Here is an 18,146-nt window from a genome sequence, read left to right on the forward strand (position 1 = left end):
TGGACCCAACATGGATGGTGCTGCTCCTGGCTGGGCAGTTCCCGGCGTCCTGCCAGGGAGCACCGCAGACATTGCACTAAAATAGCTCGTCCGGCAATTATACCGACGGGAAGCAGGACAGTGTTGAGAAACTGTGTGAAACTGGCCCTTGAGAAATTGCACTGTTTGAAATCAAGTCTGCATTGTTCAGAGAGATTTTCAAGTGCAGGTCTTAATCGCCTATGTGATTCAATTAAATTTAGTTCCCGTCTTTCAGTGGGTCTCATTATCTTATTAACAATTCTACTCCTTGGCTGGAACTTTGTTTTTGTAAAAGTCCCAACTATTTTGTGAATGTGTTCAGAGGCCCCAGCAAAGGTCCTCAGAGATGGGACCGGCACTATTGTTCTAGAACTCCCACCACCTTGGCCCCCTGGAGAGTCACCTCATTCACGACAAGGAGTCCACCGGAGTGCTGAGGCTGGATTGGAAAGCTGTCCCCCCCCCGGAACGTGCAAAGCTGTCGGGGTCTTAGTTGCACAATGGGAAGGGAGAAAGGGACTCTGCACTGGGAAGGCAGCACCTGTTTCTAGGAGGACCCCCCCCTCCACCCCCACCCCGTGTCTACCTGCTCCACCCTTGGATTAATCCGCTGTGGAATGAAGTTGGCCCGCCAAGGCTGGCTGCACCTATGGTCCTTCACGCCACATTCCAGGGCCAGTGAGCCAGGGTGCCCACCTGCACTGGGGCCACAGACGGCCACCCACACCCCTTTTTAATCTTCAAAATGCAGGAGTTCTTTAATCAAGAGGCTTTAATTCTCCTCCCCTTCCCTGCTCCAGGTAAGACTCCTTCTCAGAAACATGTTCTTAGATATGAACTGAGTCTTGCTACAAAGTAGGAACCAAGGCCAGAGTAGGGTCTTTATTTTTAACTTGTTTGTACTTCTTGCTGACCCTCGAATTAGCTTATTTTGATAGTGTTCTTCAAGCAGGGATCTAGCACCCTGGCATTGGCTTGGAACGCTTTACTACTGATCACCCCAAAGCTTTTCCAAAGCATGTTAAAACCAACTCTGGGCTAACTGGAAATAGAGGGTGGGGGACAAGGTCAGAGATTATTTGACTCATTTATAATAAAATGATGATCTAGAGGGTGACTGCGAAGTTTGCTGCTTAACCTGGGATAAGGTGGGACCTGCCTATCTGGCAGGGGAAACTGGGCCGCTGTGAGGAACAGGTGCCAGGAAGAAGGGTCCAGGCCCAGAGCTGTAGGGTGTGAGCAGCCGCCAGACAGGGGCCTGGTGCTCTCCTGCATCCCTGGTGAGGCCCAGCAACCACTGTTGCCCAATTATCTAAAACCCTAGGGGTACGCTTTACCTGTGGACAACCTGCAGAGCAGTTAATATCTCCTATAGGGGTTACAGTCATCCCGGAGGTAGTCTGCAACAAAGCCATTAATTCTATGAATTAAGTCAACTCTCGTCTAGCTCATCCCTTTGTCAATTTAACTCTGGGAAAGAAAATGTTAATAAAAATAAGCAACAGCGTTCATAATCGTTAAAAGCAGACCTTTACTTGTGTGATCTGTTTAGAGCATTCCTCTTTCTCAGTTATGTGAAGATTCAGTGAGAAAGGGATAGTCTACAACCCAGGAAAATGGCTCTCACCCGAACGAAACCCTGCTGGCCCCATGATCCAACTTCCGGCCTCCAGAACTGAGAGAGAGAAATGTGTTTCGCCCACTCAGGCAACGGCATTTTGTTACGGCGGCCGCAGCTCACCCAGATGCCGTTCACTGAGGCTTCTCTCCCCTCTTGTCTAGACCATGAGCTTCACGAAAGCAGTTCCTCGTGAATAGGGCTGCTTAGTAAACACAGGACTTGGGGCCTGCCAGGCAGCAGGGACAACAAAGAAACTTGGGAAGTGACAAATGGATTTCTGTCCCCTCCCAGCCCTGAGGGTGGTGGCTCTCAGCCTTGGCTGCACAGTAGCAACACCCTGGGCCAATCAGATGGGCCCCCAGCGGTGAGGTCCAGACAGCACTAGATTTGAAGGCTTCCCAGGTGACTCAAATGCGCACCCAGACGATATCAACCACCCTAATGCTAAATGGGTGAAGAACTGGGGCGAGGGGTCCCCAACCAGAGAGAAAGAGGTCAGGTAATCGTTCTCGTTGCCCAGCTGAGTGTCTGCTTTATAGGTATAGAGGGGATGAAGGCTGAGTGCGACAGACAGCGGTGTATTGCTTCAATAAATCAAAATAAAACGAACAGCAACAAGTCACAAAACAACTTTTATTTGAGGCAAGAAGTCTGGATGAAAGGGTTACAGTTCCCAGCAGCCAACATCCAGTCGTTAGTGGCACTATTTCAACTCTGTAGACTCAACCTAGTCAGAAAAGAGTACTAAGGTCCTACTTTCCCCAGCTGGACAAGAAGAAGGGCAAAGAGAATTAGAAGAAGCTTCTAACCTACTGATACTGCTCTTCAGACCCAACACCGAGCGGGCCAAGCCCTCACCGGCCGGTCCGCAGTTGCTGACCCACCACTGAGGGGCAGAGACCATACTACGCTCCACAGAGGGAAAGGGGCGCGGGGAACACAGCGGCGGGTCACCTGGAGGGGAAGAGGCACCAAGAGCTTCAAAACTCAGCGTTGAAGGGATAGTCCTTGTGGGAAGCACAGCTGTCGGGGAAAAAAAAGAGGAACACATTAGCTTTTCCAGAAGAGATTTCAACCATAACAGATTACGAAAAGCAACGGTGAGTGTCTCATTATCGGCAGAAATAGAGGCCTGAGAGATGAGCCGGTTTTCCAGACCGCGGATCATGGGTCTGCACCTGGGGGCCGCCACCCCCCTCCAGGCTCCTCTGCCTCAGGCTCTCATCAGTCTGCACAGGCTGACGGACCCCACCTGCCCCGGGAGCCCAGCACTGTGCCTGAGGTGGGCGGGGCGCCAAGACACGCTCCGGCTTCCGGGTCACTCAGTCTAAATGGCCGGACCAGACAGTATCCCATAGGCTGCAACAGTAAGTGGGTGACCAGACAGAGGTCAGGAGTCTGTATGTGCGACAGAGCCAGAGGGGAGGAAGGAGGCTGGGCGGTGTGTGTGAACAGGGCCAATGGCTCGTGCTGGAACAAGTTTTGGCACTCACACTGGAAAGGCTGGCTGGGCATAGTGTGAAAGGCCAAGGGTGAACCCAGCACGGGGCCCGGAACTCTCAGTCAAAAGATTCGGAGCCATTCAAAACAGCCCCATAGTCTGCCCTTTTTCGCCTCCCAGCAAGCCTGAGTAATAGGCCCCTGCCCTTAGCAACAGAGGCTTAGTAAAGCAGTAATTGCCAAAAAGAGGCAGTGTAGGTGTGTGTCTAGTGAGAAAGCTTCCTAGGTGACCTGGCCTTACCCTCCCTACTCCAGCCCCAGCCCATCCCCACTAACCATCAGCAGCCCCCACAATCACCGACGGCTGTTTCTGGAGTGGCACTGGAGAGTGGAGGGAGTATATGGGAAAAGGGACCCGTTGGAAAACCACTGTGGTCTGTCAGCCCCGAGAGCGCCAACAGGTGGTGTCAGCAGTGGGAAGGGCAAAGGGAAGCGACTGAATGATACAGAGACTCCCACAGGAGAACAGACGTCACCTGGTGAAGGATTCACCTCTCTCTCCCTCACCCGACTTGGTCCAAAAAGGATTTTAATGCCCAAACGTTAAGCACCACGGACACAAATAGGGGCATTGGAAAGGGCCCGGCATGCCGGTGCCAGTGGTCCCCCGTGAGCGGTGTGTGAGTGGCCCATCTGGGACGGCAACGTGCTCACGGCCAAAGCGCAGCAGAGCCCTTGGCGGACACGGCCCCCCAGCGCTGCCAACAGCACTGCAGAGGGCGCAGGGCAGGAGAGAGAAGGCTAGCACCCCACCCCACCTCGGGGGACGTCCGTCTTGCTCAAGAGACTCACCACCGGGAGGTGGGGACGAAACAGAGGCCATATAGTGAAAGAGGAAGCTCTCAGTCCCCACTGTAAAACGAAGGCTTCTTAAAAAGCAAAGAATGAGTTTTAAACTTTAGTTACTGTGCTGTAGGACAAGCGGGGGGGCGGGGGGACGACGACCACAGCAACAAAAACCAAAAACCAACCTTCCTTGTCATCTCCCTCAAATTCCAAACTACAAGAAGCCAGCGAATATGCAGCTCGAGGGGCCCCGGGTGACCGTCAGTCAGGGAGGGGTCGAGAGGCTTCCGCAGCCCCAAGCCCCAGTCTTCCCACTGAACCTCTCCAATCAAGTCAGTGTAAGAGTCCCATGTGAATTCTTCCAGAAGGTGGCACAGCAGCCACACGGATCACCTGGTTTCAGATGAGCCACTGAGACTGGAAAATTAATGCTCAAGTATGTGGCTGCTGCAGGTTAGGCCAACAATGCTGCTGGGGAGGGAGAAGACATCTAGAACCGATCTCTTGGCATTTTGCCCTGGGCTGTGTCAGGTCAGCTGACACGGGTTCAACTGTTTCCCACTGCGCAGGGATGAGAAAGCAAAACCACGAGCGGCAGTGGGCCCCACTGGGCTGACAGGACGCAGACGTTACCGCCTCCGGGGGCTTCCCTTGTGCCGCCACCTCAGACCCCCTCCGGGCACGCACTCACCTCACCAAGGCACACACCCGCCAGTTCCGGTTGTAGCTGAGTAAGGTGGTCATATCCACGCTGCTCAGTTCAAAGTCAAAGACCTCAAAAGGAAAAAAAACAAAAACAAAAAACCCAGTTATTCTTCTTTAAATAAAGGCCAAACCCAGAACACAAAGTGCCCACACAGCTGTGTGCAGGGCCACTGCGGAGCTGCTGCCCTGCGCGGCCCTGCGTGGGGAGGGCAGGAAGAAGACAACGGTCAGAGAAACGAACTGCAGGACTCTCCGGAGAACGCCCACGTGCTGGCGGGATACTACACAATACGAGAAGACAGTCCCTCCCTTCGGAGCCTCTGAGCAAAACGGTATTTCTGAGTCCACTTAAGACTATCAAAACCACAGCGGTGCTGAGCATTTCTGTGACAAGCAGCAATGGAAAGAAAATGATGGATCACAAGTGTCTCCGCCTCAGTTTACGGTGAAGCAAAGGGAAGAGGTAATTCAACAAGCACAACGCAAGGAACAATCGATCGCACACTGTAGGGAGACGCTATACAAAGCACTCAGAGGGTCCAGAGGAATTAGGAATGAAGGCTGGCCGGGGAGCTGAAGGATGCGGTCAAAGAAGGTATCTGAGATGGGCCTAAGCAGCCAAGTAACAGCTAGACAGAGAGGACAAGAAAGGTCCGTCAGGAGGGGCACCGTGCCCGTGAGGCCCACAGCCTGCCGGGGAAGAACTCAGCCATCAGGGCGGCCAGCAGGTGGGCCCAAAGCAGCCGCCGGTGAGCCTGGGAGGGGCGGCGCGCATGCGGATGAGGAAGGCCCTCATGTCCCAATGTCCAGAAAGCACACTGCTGTACACTCGCCGGCTACATCTGTGGGCAAGTGTGCAACGACTGCACAGTTGGCTACACAGGCTGGCTCCCTGAGAGGCGACAGGACGGTGGGGTCCCACACATGACAATCCAGGCATGAGACGAGAGGCCCTGTCTCCTACTCTGCTGAAAAAACCCTGGCCAACCAGCCCTGGTCTTACCTGAAAGTTCTCAGCAATGTGTTCGGGTGTCATGGACTTGGGGATCACGACCAAATTCCTCTGCATGGGGAACCGGATCAGAACCTGTGAAAAGAGGGGGCGAGGGTGTACGTACACCAATAATCTACATTATGATGTCACTTAGTCTTATATACATCCATTCCCCAAAGATGGAAATTCCAGAACGTCACAGGTGAGAAAACGGGAGGCTCAGAGAGGTTAGGGCCACCCCCAGCCACGCCAGGCGCTTCCGCGTCTCCCAGGTGTACTAGGCATGAGGAGGAAGCCATCCTACCACTTGCGAGAAGAAAAACATTTCCCAGGCAGCTAAGCAGGAGTGCTCTCCTGCGAGCAGAGATGAGCTTCCCACCTCCATCAGCAAACATGGCCCCTCGGGGCGGCTTGCAGAGGTGGGGGGGGGGCAGGTGCCACCATCCCCACCACGTGGCCATCTTCTGGCTTCCCAGTCTGTGTACCTGTCTACCACCCGCTCCCGGACCTCCAGGGAGGGCTTGGCTGGGCTTGCTCGCCTCTCCCTCCCCGCTGAACGGGGCCACTAAGAAGGCAGGGACTTCTGGGAATCGTCACGGGCGCGTGGAGAGGACGATACCTGCGCGGTGGTCTTCTTGTGCTTGGCTGCGATAGCTTTGATCCTGGGATCCTCCAACAGGGAGGGGTCCTCAGGCTTGGCCCTGGAGACAGAAAGATGGCCTGCGTGAGCAGCCATCATCACCTCCACTCAAGGCAGCTCTAACTCCCCTCAACCTCAGAGGGCAGCGCACCAGTCTCCTGCTGATTTGAAGCTCAGGCACAAACTCCCAACCCTCTGGAAAAAGAGTGGCCATCTTGCTACTAGAAATGACAACCAGGAAACCCAGCAAGAGGCTCCTGGGTAAGTCTGCAAGCTGGCGCCAGAAGCATTTTCCTTGACGCTGAATATTTCTCTCTAGCCATTTCTAACCTTCACTGATGGACAAGACAACACGATCCGGTGGGAACCTCACCAGGGCCGGTCAGGAGAGCCGAGCGGGCTGTAGGCAGTCACCACGATGCCTTTGGACTGGCAGTACTGGATTAACTTCTCCTGAGTGAGATACGGGTGGCACTCGATCTGCAGATGCAAACGGGGGGCTGGTGGTGGCATGTGGGCACAGGTGTGGGGACATACAGGAAGTGCCCCCCCAACAGAAAACGATGTATAACCACCATCTGAGCTCCCCAATAAGCTGTAACAACTGTCTCCATTTCCCAGCTAGTGTCCTCAACACAAACAACGATGTTGTTATCGATGTACTGTGGCCATGGGCCCTAAGGGTTTGTTCTGGCTTTGGCCTTTTATCAACTGCGATGAGTCTGAGGATCTCAACGTCTGCACGCTGATAATCTGGGAGAGCCTGAGTCATCACAAGCCAGGCTCCAACCCCGTCTCTCCTGTAAGCTCGGCTCCCAGATGGGTCACCGTCATTCTCAATCCCGAATCGGGACCTGCCTACTGGCTGCTCCCTGGGGGACGTGGATCAGAAGTAACTGCCAGCTTCAGAAAGTAACAAAACAGTCTCCCATGCACACCCTCCCCCGCCGATGTTTACCTGGTTAACAGCCGGCTTGTATTTTAAGCCAGGTTTGTTTAAGATCTTCTCGACTTGCAGATGGTTGAAGTTGGAGACTCCAATAGCTTTCACCAGCCCTTCATCCATCAGCTCTTCCATGGCCTACCAACAAAAGAGGAGCTGCTTGCTCCTGACATGTGTCCCAGAGGACAGGGACGAGAAAAGCATCTCTGGCTCCAGTCAGTTCAACAGGTCCTGCCCTTACTAATCGGTGCCGGCAAATTAGACCTTTGAGAAGCCAAGAGACACCAAGACAAAAGCCAGGCTGGCTTTAATAAGACAGGAAGAGCAAAAATGGTGACCAAACACCAAAATGCAGGGAAAGACATGGCAGAGCAGGTCACTCACAGGAGAAAGGGAAACCAGCAAGGGGGGAGAAAAGACCGGGTCAAGGACTGTCTTACCTCCCACGTGTCCACAAAATTGGTGTCGCTGGGAATCACATTGCCTTCCCCATCCAGTGGGAAATATTCCTTCCCGTGCTGTTGTTGCAAGAGCAAACAATCAATGACAGCCCTTCACAGACCTGCATCTTTAAACACAAAAGTTCTAAAAAAAATTACTAACTACCATAGCTAAAGTTTCCAGAAGATAATCAAGGGCAAACGCACGGGCCAGTGGGAAAAGGAAATAGGCAGACAAGTCCTGAAGCCCCCAGACACTTTTCCTTTCAAATGGTTGCAGCTGACTGTCCGATGGAACCAGCACAATACAACAGGGCTAGAGAATAAAAGCCACATGGCTTCAATCCAGCAGACAAAGCAGAAAACGGACCCTGTGGCTAGGAAGAAGGCAAAGGAGGTAATAACCCGAGTTTGTTTGGTGCAGAGACTCAGGCTGCCAAGGAATACTGATGAGGCTTCCACAGGATGGGGCCTGTGTGCAGAAGGCAGGACTACATCCCCACACACGGAAGCAGAGGGTGACAGCCAATGAGGTCTTCGGGCCACATGCAGAATGTCACCTGAGCCACGTTCGCGGTTACAGTTTGAAACGGTACCACCGCAGCAAATGACAAAGCACAGCGCTCCTCAAATTCTGTAACGTGCAATCGAGTCACCTACGGCTCAGATTCAGTAGGCCTGGGGGGCCAGAGGCTGATTTCTAACAGCTCCCAGGTGACAGCACTGGCAGCTACTTCAGGAACAGGGCCTGGGCCAGTAAGCACACACACGCAGCGTGTGCCCACCTCTACCCACCTAATGCAGGAGGGCCTGGCACACCCAGGCTACACGGAGGGACAGGGCCTGAATCAGTAAGGACACACACACAGCGTGTGCCCATCTCTACCCACCTAATGCAGGAGGGCTTGACACATCCAGGCTACAAAGAGGGACAGGGGCCTGGCCTGAGCCCTGTGTCGCCTACCTTGAAGCCGGTTGGCCAGTGAATAAGGTAGAGGTCCAGGTAGTCCAGCTTCAGGTCACTGAGTGTCTTCTGGCAGGCTCCCTTCACCATGCTCTTCTCATGGAATGTGCACCACAGCTGAAGCCAGGGAGAGAGCATGTCTTAGCCCGTGTGCAGGAGGTGGTTTCCCCAGCCAGGAGCCAGACGGCTCGAAGACAAAACCCACCCCTCTCACTGTGGCACTGTAAATGGTAGTGAGGGAGTTTCCATTGCACACCGTGGACCCTAACTTTCCAAGGCAGGCAGGATAATCAGGTCGGGGAAATCCGGCAGAGGGACCAAACTGAAGGCATAATGTAGAATGGACAGGTCAGGAAGGCCCAGGCCCTAAAACATGAGCTCTCAAGGCCATTTTCCTACAAGGCTTGGTCTCTGTGGAGCTAGCCTCACCCTCCCACCCAGTGTCCCTTTGGGCACCCAAAGCCTCCAGGAGAAAGACCATGGCCAGCAGTGGAGATCCAGTCTCCCGATGGAAACCAAGTTCTGTCCTCAAAGGTAACTCCCTGGAAAGGGAGCACCAACCCACAATCTGAGCCTCATCAACAAGGGGCTCTAACCAATGGCTCTACACCACATGACCACCTAACACACAAGGGACAGGCGAGCTTCGGAGCCCTCTATGGCCTGTAGTCAACCCGTATCCCCAGCAGAATGGCCTCGGCTCCTAAGCTGGCTCTGCCATTGCACAAACATGAAGGAAAAGCCAATCGCCTGGGCCCCCCTGCCGGGCTGCACCTTGCTGACGATGAAGAGGTCCTCACGCTTCACCACCTGCTCCTTGAGCTTCTCCTGGATGGCCAACCCCACCTCGTTCTCGTTCTGGTACACATGAGCACAGTCGATGTGACGGTACCCAAGGTCAATGGCCATCTTCACAGCCTCGGTCACTTTGCCTGGAGGGGACTGAAAGGAAAGGCACCGGAAGGCATGGAGTTAAAAATCAACAACAAAGCAACCCAGGCAGAAAGAAGGGCAGTGTGAGCCCCCCGCTCCTCGCTGAAGCTCCTGCCCCGCTCCGACGGCTGCGGATGGCCAGCGGCTTCCCAAACCATCTGCTCTCAGACAGGGGCGTGGAACCGAGGTGAAATGCTGCATGGCTTCACATTAGCATACTCCTGACAACCACTTAATGGTAGCCTAGCCCACCCTAAAAAGATGTGCCAGAGCGGTCTCCCTTGCTTCTTTACATCTGTTGATTTACAAACCACTATATAAAAAAAACCACCCTATCTGAATCTTTTAGGTTCCCAAGACAGTAAGGAACACCATGTCCTTCAAACAGCTCAGAGTATTTTAATAACTGCTGTAAATATTTACCCAATGCCCGTTTGGTTTCTGAGCTGTCACTAAATGCCCATGCTTTACTTTCTCTTCAGTGTGGATTCTGACACTGGCAATCATTCGTTTTTCAGCAGTTCTGGGACATCATCGTAAAGTCAAGGACATTATTGATACAGATTCAAAGGCTGGTGCTTTCTTTGTGACCACGTAAGAACTTGCTCTAAGAGGCAGGGGTGGGAGACAGCCCCTCTGAGATACCAGCAGACAGAAAGGAGTTGGAAGGAGAGGGGAAATGGGCATCACTAATGTGTGGGCAGAGCTGCAAAGAGACTAGACGGCCGTCTGACCACCTCTGTGCCCAGGACAGGGCAGAGCCTGGCTGTCAGGGAAGAGGAGGCTCCTCCAGGGCTTTGAGCTTCACCAGCGCCCAGACTGACCTCATGGACATTTACTCCATCGCCTCACTGATCCTACTCAGATCAGAGAGGTGAAAAATACACACATGTGCAACAGACTGTGGCATGAATACAGTGCATTCCTCCAGAGAGCTGGGGGAGAAGAGAATGAAAAGGAAAATCCCCAGGGCTATGAGCAGCTGCAGACATTTGCTGTTTTGGCATCAGCTGTTGTGAACAGGGCCGGGGCAGGGGGGGAGATTATGAACCAGCGCGAACAAGGGTACGGCCAGAGCCTGTTAGTACACTGAGCTTGCTCACCCCCAAGGAGGGAGCAGGGGGCGGGATGCTAACCTCGGGTCTAAGAGAGGGTACACCTCCAGATGACCCGATTATCTCTTTTTTTCCGTGGAGGAACAAAGAACCTACAGGTACAGCCTTCCCCACCGTTGGAGATTCAAGGGACCAGGCAGAAGGAAGCCCAGCCCCGGAGAGAGGGGCGGACATACTCCCCAGGCCCGGCCTGACCACACGTTGCATCTGGCACAGCAACTGGTGCAGAGGCATGACCCAAACCAGGCCCGCGGGACTCGGTCTCTGGAACTACTACCAAGATAAGCTCCCATTCTGCTGGGGTCGCCGAGCTGGAGGAATGGAGTCAGGAGCAGCTCGAAGAGAGTGGGGGGTCGCGAGAGACTGCTCCGAGCAACATCACATACAGCCTCGACTCTGGGTACACCCGAGGGCATCCTGTGGGCCCAGAAGTCCCCACCTCACATACTTTTTATTCTGCCCAACAGAATTATTCAGCTCCTTGGAGCCAGAAAAGTGTAAACTAGGATATTCAAGGTTGCCGAAAGAGTGGCACAAAACTGAAAAAAGGTTCACGTTATGTTTTCAGAGAAAAGCCAAGGGCAGAAATGACCAAGAGATGAGCCAGGGACACAGGCACTGGGAAGCTGGCCACGCTGCTTTCTAAAGGTAAAGAAAAACAGAAGCAAGGACTGTTGAGGAAGGACTGTTGGGCATTTTATAAATTCAGTCTGCAGAAGTTGCAGCAACTGGTGATCAGACTCCCAAGAATGGGGGCTGTGTCAAAGTTATTTGACAGAGAGACACAAGCAGGGGGAGCGGGAGAAGGAGAAGCAGGCTTCTCACTGAGCGGGGAGCCCAATGATGCAGGGCTCAATCCCAGGACCCTGGGATCATGACCTGAGCCTGAGGCAGATGCTTAACCGACTGAGCCACCCAGGCGCCCCCAGCCTCCCCTTTTTGGGGACACCTTTTGCAGCCACAGGGAGGCCACACGGGGCCATGTGCTCTGCCACAGGACTGATGGCTGTCCCCTGGGCTGACCCTGAGCAGGCAGGGCAGATCATGTCACTGAATGGATACTGACCAGTGGGGTACTTAGCACACACTAGCTCAGACTGAAAATATGACCCATTTTTACCAGTTTTGAATACATTAATACACTGAATCTTTACCACAACCCTGGCAGATAGAGTTATCTCTATAGCTAGGGAAAGAAAGGCACAGAAGGTGATGCAAAGGGTCCATGATCACAGTCGGCCCAAGACGTCAGGACTCAAATGTTGACAGAAGGACCTCAGAGCCATGCTCTGCCTAGAGGTCTGTCCTCCTGTGTGGATCCTAAGAGGCACGAGACACTGGTCAGTGAAAGGATTAAGTTTCCTAGCCTTGGAAAAATCATTCTCTGGAATGAAAATGTACTAGAGTCCACAAACTACATTTACTATTCATCATCTCAACCTAACCCTTCACAGAAAGAGACTAAATGAACTTCTCTTACCACTAACGAATCAGACAATTTAAGATACGATGAAAAAAATCACACAATGAACTTGGCAATGCTAGTATGTGATTATACCATCTCTCCATTTCATGCCACATTTACAAATGCAAACAGAAGGAGTGGTCCAAACTGAAACTTTGAAAAGAAAAATCATGAAAGTGTATTTCCACACATCTCAGCAAACCTGCAGAAAACTGTTACGGGAAACATTCAAATTACAGATGACCAAACTGTACAAATCCTACAGACTTAAATCATGTTTTAACTCGATTCTGCCAATAATCTGCCCTGTGACTTAGGCAAACCCATGGATGCCCAACTCTCTTGAACCTTAGAGCTCCAGAGTGCTAGCTCAGGCAGCAACCTGACAATGGTCTGAGCTGATGGCACCAACGGATGGCAGTGAGCATTCTCGGCCCCGGGGCTCCCCACCATCTCCACAAGATACGCCTCCCCATCTCCTTGCTTTGTAACATCTGCAGCCCGCTAACACCAACTCGGACCCTATTAGCGCCCCCCCTTTACACACACACACTTTTAAAAACCTAATCATCTTCCCCTTTGCATGTAGCTCTTACCTGTTACTTTAATAACCCTCCCTCTATTCCCTCTGCAAGGAAAGGTTATAAAATGGCATCAACGGCTAAAAAAAAAAAAAAAAAAAAAAAGTATTTCAGAGACTGAATTCCCTTGCAATATTAACCACGGGGATTTCTGAAAGAGGGGATTATGTTCTTTCTGATGTATTTTTTAAAAATTTTCTCTTGTTAGCAGGTATTACTTTTGCAATGAAAGGAGGGATGGGAATGAAAGAAATTTAACTTTGGGGGAAAATCCTAGGTAAGATGTATGAGAACAGTGTGCCAATGATAATCCTAGGGTAAGGAATAGGAAACCATAACTTTTGATGTGAACTTAGATTTAATAAAGAACCAGGGCCATCAACCTCTAAAGCCTTTAAAAATACCATGATCGGGCGCCCTGGGTGGCTCAGTTGGTTAAGCGTCTGCCTTCGGCTCAGGTCATGATCTCAGGGTCCTGGGATCAAGCCCCGCATCGGGCTCCCTGCTCAGCAGAAAGCCTGCTTCTCCCTCTCCCACTCCCCCTGCTTGTGTTCCCTCTCTCGCTGTCTCTCTGTCAAATAAATAAATAAAATCTTAAAAAAAATAAAAATACCAAGATCACAGAAAAGCCGTCCCCACAAACATTTAACTTCTTCTGATTAAACCAGCTTTTCTTTACAGAAACTAAACCTGCGTCTAAGAGAAACTCATTTTTTTATTATTAGGTTTGTTTAAATACTAGTGGTCTTACAATATAATTTTCTATTTTAAGTGTTCGTTTTAAGTGTAAGTCATTTCAACCAGACGCAAGTGTAACAGGCATTTGTGACTTCTCAAAATGTATTCCATTCACTTAGAATCTTCTGGAAGAGGAGTTGGCAAACTTTTTCTATAAGATGCCAGAGAATATTTTAGGCTTTGTCGGCCTGACGGTCGGATGCAAGTGCCCCACTCTGCCACTGCAGCACAAAAGCAGTCATAAATAATACGTACACAGGAGATGTGTTCTAAAAAAACTTTATTTACAAAAACGGTCTGTGGCTTGTAGTTTACCAGCCCATTTCTATGCCAGAAGAGCATACAAAGAAATGGGGATTAGGCAAGAGGCCCAGCCTTGATTTGTCCTAATTCCTAATCACAAATAAAATGGTGTCCAATTCAGTATTATGATTAACGAAAAGTTAGGTATTCTGATCCTGAACATGGGTATTTTGGTGACCAAAAGGGTTTAATCCCAGTTCTAATTTAGCCAATTGACAATACAATCTCAATCAACTTCGGGTAAATCTGAGCAAGCTGGCTTCCTCACTCTGTAGGGCACACAATGCTCCACTCAGCACAAATGGGAGACTGGGGACCTGGTGGTTTGTATAAACAAGGCTTAAAATCTGCCGTACTCCTAAGATTCCAACAGACCAATCATGGGGGAGAATCCAGAGAGTAACAACAACATGCTACCTCTCGTGTCCAATCTACAGTCAATACAAAGCGTGCTTGTCAATGTTTGGTGCAGATAAGCCAACCTCACTGGGCTCACGATCAGTACGTCCACATCTATTTACAGTTCTGTACAAATGATAAGGGGTTGACCACCCTTTTCAGTTGCCTCATCACATGAAAACAGTCAATCTGGCTACTCTTTGGCATCAAAGCTCATAATCAGGCTTGGAAACAAACACAAACCAACTAATAAAATTGAAATTAGCTTCCTCCCACCCAACCTGAATCAATCTCTGCTGAATTCTAAGACACTGATATCTCCATTTGGTTGAGATGGGACTGGACCAGGGCTGGCCCTGCTTGGGGAAGACTTAACTTAACTATCTTTGATCTTGAAGAGGGCCAGGTTGAGGCCCGCAGGGAGATGAGGCAGGTGAACGGTAAAACCAAGTTACGGTCTCAGCTCCAAAGCCAGCACCTCATCCCCCCACCCCAACCCAGGATCTTGGGGCTAATACAAGCTTGTCCTACTTTGGGCATGTGACAGAAAGTCTTTCTCAGCACATTTTTTTCTCCCTCATGTGTTCTTAAAGGGGGAGATATCACCCCCAAAGAGGCAAAAACTGGTTCAGTGGGGGCAAAAAATAAAATCTTAGCTTACACAAAGGTTTGTGGCCCTCTGAAGGACCACAGGACATAAACAAATATACAGTCTATCTCTGATGTTAAAATTGTGTGTGTGGGGGGGCAATTAGGAAAAAACGTCTCAAAGGTTCTTGCATGGGGCAGGGGTGGAGATAATGGAAAAGAGGTTAAGAAACACAGTTGCCCTCCACTCCTCAGTTTGAAGTATGTGCGTGTGTCATAATAACCAAACTACCAACAATTTTTCAGCTAGGTCAGAACATTTACTAGCAACAGGACTGCAAGAGGACATCAAAAGAAATCTGTTTGAACGGATTCCTGGCAAAACAAGGTTGGTGGGTTTACTTCCTGTCTAATGGGGAAGGCAAGCTTGCCGGGGAGAAACACTCGCTATGCCACACGGGGTCTGAGGCAGAGAGGCTCTCCCATCTGCCTGTAAGCCTCACTTCCAAGGACAGAAGGGCAGATTTGAGGACCTTTGATGCAAAAAGCAGATCGGAGACCACTAGAGCCCCACAAAGGGTCTGGATGGCACAACACAGATGCCATGATAGGAAAGATCCAGGAGAACAAGGAACTGTACCCGCTTGCAGAGCCTCCCCCAATTCTCACAAAGATAAGCAAATGCTTCTCAGGTCACCCCTTCTTTTGTCCAGCATCTGTGAAGAAATATGTACACACATATGGGGGTAAGCGGAAGAGTTACTATCACACTATCTGCTATCCTTAAGAACAAAAAAAAAAGGAATCCATTCTAAGCCTATACTTGTGCTATTTATTTCACTGTTACCTCCCCTCTCCCACCTCAACACAATTCTGTACAAACCTCATCTCCTCACCTCCCCCACCATCCAAAGTTATCTTACTTCTTTGTATCAATACCTATCTAACATATCTTTTGGATACCTACTGTTTACCAGGTGTTGTAAGATGTGCTTGTGAACAAGACAGATGCTACCCTTGCCCTCAAAGAACGTACTCTGCCAGAATGAATGACCTCACTATAGATTTTATAATGTTAAATAAACATGCAGCTTTTCAGGGCATTAAGTGTGCAGGTGCAGGACTTTAAACTCTCTTTAAGGGACACCTGGTTGGCTCAGTTGGTTAAGTGTCCCAACTCTTGATTTGGGCTCCGGTCATGATTTCAGGGTCGTGAGATCAGGCTCTGTGCTATAAAATGCCAGCCCCCTCTCTCCCTCTGCCCCCCCCCCCCAATCGTGCTTGCACGCACGCTCACTCTCTAAAAAATAAAAAATAGGGGTGCCTGGGTGGCTCAGTCGGCTAAGTGTCTGGCTCTTCGCTTCAGTTCAGGTCCTGGGATTGAGCCCCACATCAGGCTCTGAGCTCAACAGGGAGTCTGCTTGAGGATTCTCTCCCTCTTCCTCTGCCCCTCCCCCTGCTCGCACTCTCTCTAAATAAATAAATCTTTTTTTAAAAAAATAAAACAGGGACGCCTGGGTGACTCAGTCGGTTAAGTTTCTGCCTTCAGCACAGGTCATGATCTCAGGGTCCTGGGATCGAGCCCCGCATCCGACTCACTGCTCAGCAGCGAGTCTGCTTCTCCCTCTCCCTCTGTGATCTCTCTCACTTTCACTAATATATGAATAAAATCTTTAAAAATAATTTTTTAAAGAAAATTTTAAAAAAATTCTGAAAATCCTTTTAACAAATTTTTATTCCTTATTTACCCTAGAGTAGTAATTTACAAACGATGGACCAAGGTCAGGAACCTAATTTCTGAAAACACAGAACAGAATAAAAATACTGGAATTCATCCCACTTAGTAGTGTTTTGTGGATCTTTTCTGCTCCAGTTATATGCGTGTGTGTGTGCCTGCATCATTATACAAACTGTAATAATTTACTATTGCCAAGAAAGTGTCTTTTCACATCCATTCCAAGAGAATAACCCTCAACAGCTGAAATTTAACTCTGTATCACGGTCATAATTCAATTACACCCTTAGAGCCCTCACTGGACTTCTTGAAGGAAACACAAATTACACATACTCTGATTACTTTGGCCAAGAAACACTCTGTGTAAAGCAACTCTTTGACCCTTTCCTTATTTCTTATATTTCCTAATCTTCAATTGCAGCTTTTAGGGTAGAGATAAACCCCACCCTCTGTTCTAGATCAAACCATTTAGCGGTGCACTCAATCCTCTCTCATTTCCTCATCAGTGTGAGAAGATCCAATGCCCAGGCCCACATTCAAAGTTCCTGGGAAAAACTGGGTCATAGCTGTAGAATGTAATATATAATACCCCAAACCTAACTTATAAGGAGCTTTTAAAAACACTGGGTTTTGTCCCAGCGCCTGTAATACCACCCGTCAGTGCTCCCTACTTTTCAGATAATCAGGCTAGCCTTTTTATTCCTAACCACTTCTTAGGTACGCTGGGGAGAGATTTCAGTGGTTGTTAAGGTTTCTGGAAGACCGTTTTAATACTGGCAACAGCTAACAGTTTTCTCTGGGCGGTAACCACAGGTGCCCAGGTTCTCTGCGAAGGTCTGCCCCGCATACGACACCCGCCCCCGCCCCCAACCCCGAGAGGCAAGCTCAGCTACAAGGGGTCAGCGTCGCGTGTTTGGGGACACGGAGATAGATGCATCCTGGGCAAACTCGTGGCAGCTAATTTAATTACCTGCAGTCTCCGGCCTTAAGCTGAGTGCTTATTCCTGAGAGAGTAAAAACGGAAACAATTAAGAATAAACTATTTAGAAGAGAGACAAAGGCGCAGGTGCCGCAGGTGCGGTTCAGACGCGATTCGCCGGCGCGCGACGGCCCACCCCCCTTTCGGCCCCAACGCCCCAGCTCCTCCCGATTCCCGCCCCCTGGGCAGAGCGGCGGGGCGCAGGAAACCCCCCTCCTGTGATTTTCCAACCGGGATCGGATTCCAAGTGCGGCCTGGGGATCCCACCCGCCGAGCGTCTACGGCAGCAGTCCCCCACCCAAGCTCCCGGGACGGCAGGCCAGCGCCCGGTGCCCCGGTCCCCGCGGGGACCACCCCGTCCCGCCCGGGCCCGGCCAGCCCAACTGTGGCTCCTTGGAGGCCGGGCCTCCCCGGCCGGGGGCACCGCTCTGAGTCACTGTAGGTCCCTACCGCCCCAGGCCGCGCTGAGCCCGAGACAAGCCGTGGGACGCGCGCGCTCCCGAGAGCACTTACCTTCCAGGTGCCCAGCCCCATGATGGGCATCTTGGCGCCGGTGTAGAGCACGAGGTGGCTGGCCATGGCTGCCGAGATCCGCAGGCCCGCTCCCAAAGACCACGCCGCGCCAGCTGCGGCGCAGGCTTTTAAATAGCCCGTGAGGCCTGCGGGAGGGGCGGGTCCGACGGACGACGGGCATAC

General features: G+C 51.0%; 1 protein-coding gene across 1 annotated transcript; it reads right to left on the reverse strand.

Annotated features, from left to right (window-relative positions):
• Positions 1–2,261: 2,261 nt before the first annotated feature.
• On the reverse strand, positions 2,262–18,113 carry AKR1B1 (aldo-keto reductase family 1 member B). The gene is made up of 10 exons (XM_028106365.2): positions 17,964–18,113; positions 9,389–9,556; positions 8,615–8,731; positions 7,651–7,728; positions 7,226–7,348; positions 6,641–6,747; positions 6,247–6,328; positions 5,637–5,720; positions 4,620–4,702; positions 2,262–2,665 (listed from the first exon to the last, which is right to left on the reverse strand). The coding sequence occupies exons 1-10, from the start codon at positions 18,027–18,029 to the stop codon at positions 2,623–2,625; spliced, it is 951 nt and encodes a 316-aa protein (XP_027962166.1). The 5' UTR covers positions 18,030–18,113; the 3' UTR covers positions 2,262–2,622.
• Positions 18,114–18,146: the final 33 nt, after the last annotated feature.

Source organism: Eumetopias jubatus, unplaced genomic scaffold, assembly GCF_037043125.1.
Source record: "Eumetopias jubatus isolate StellerSeaLion01/CBP00866 unplaced genomic scaffold, mEumJub1_p1.0 scaffold_14, whole genome shotgun sequence".
In the NCBI taxonomy this organism is placed as follows: domain Eukaryota; kingdom Metazoa; phylum Chordata; class Mammalia; order Carnivora; family Otariidae; genus Eumetopias; species Eumetopias jubatus.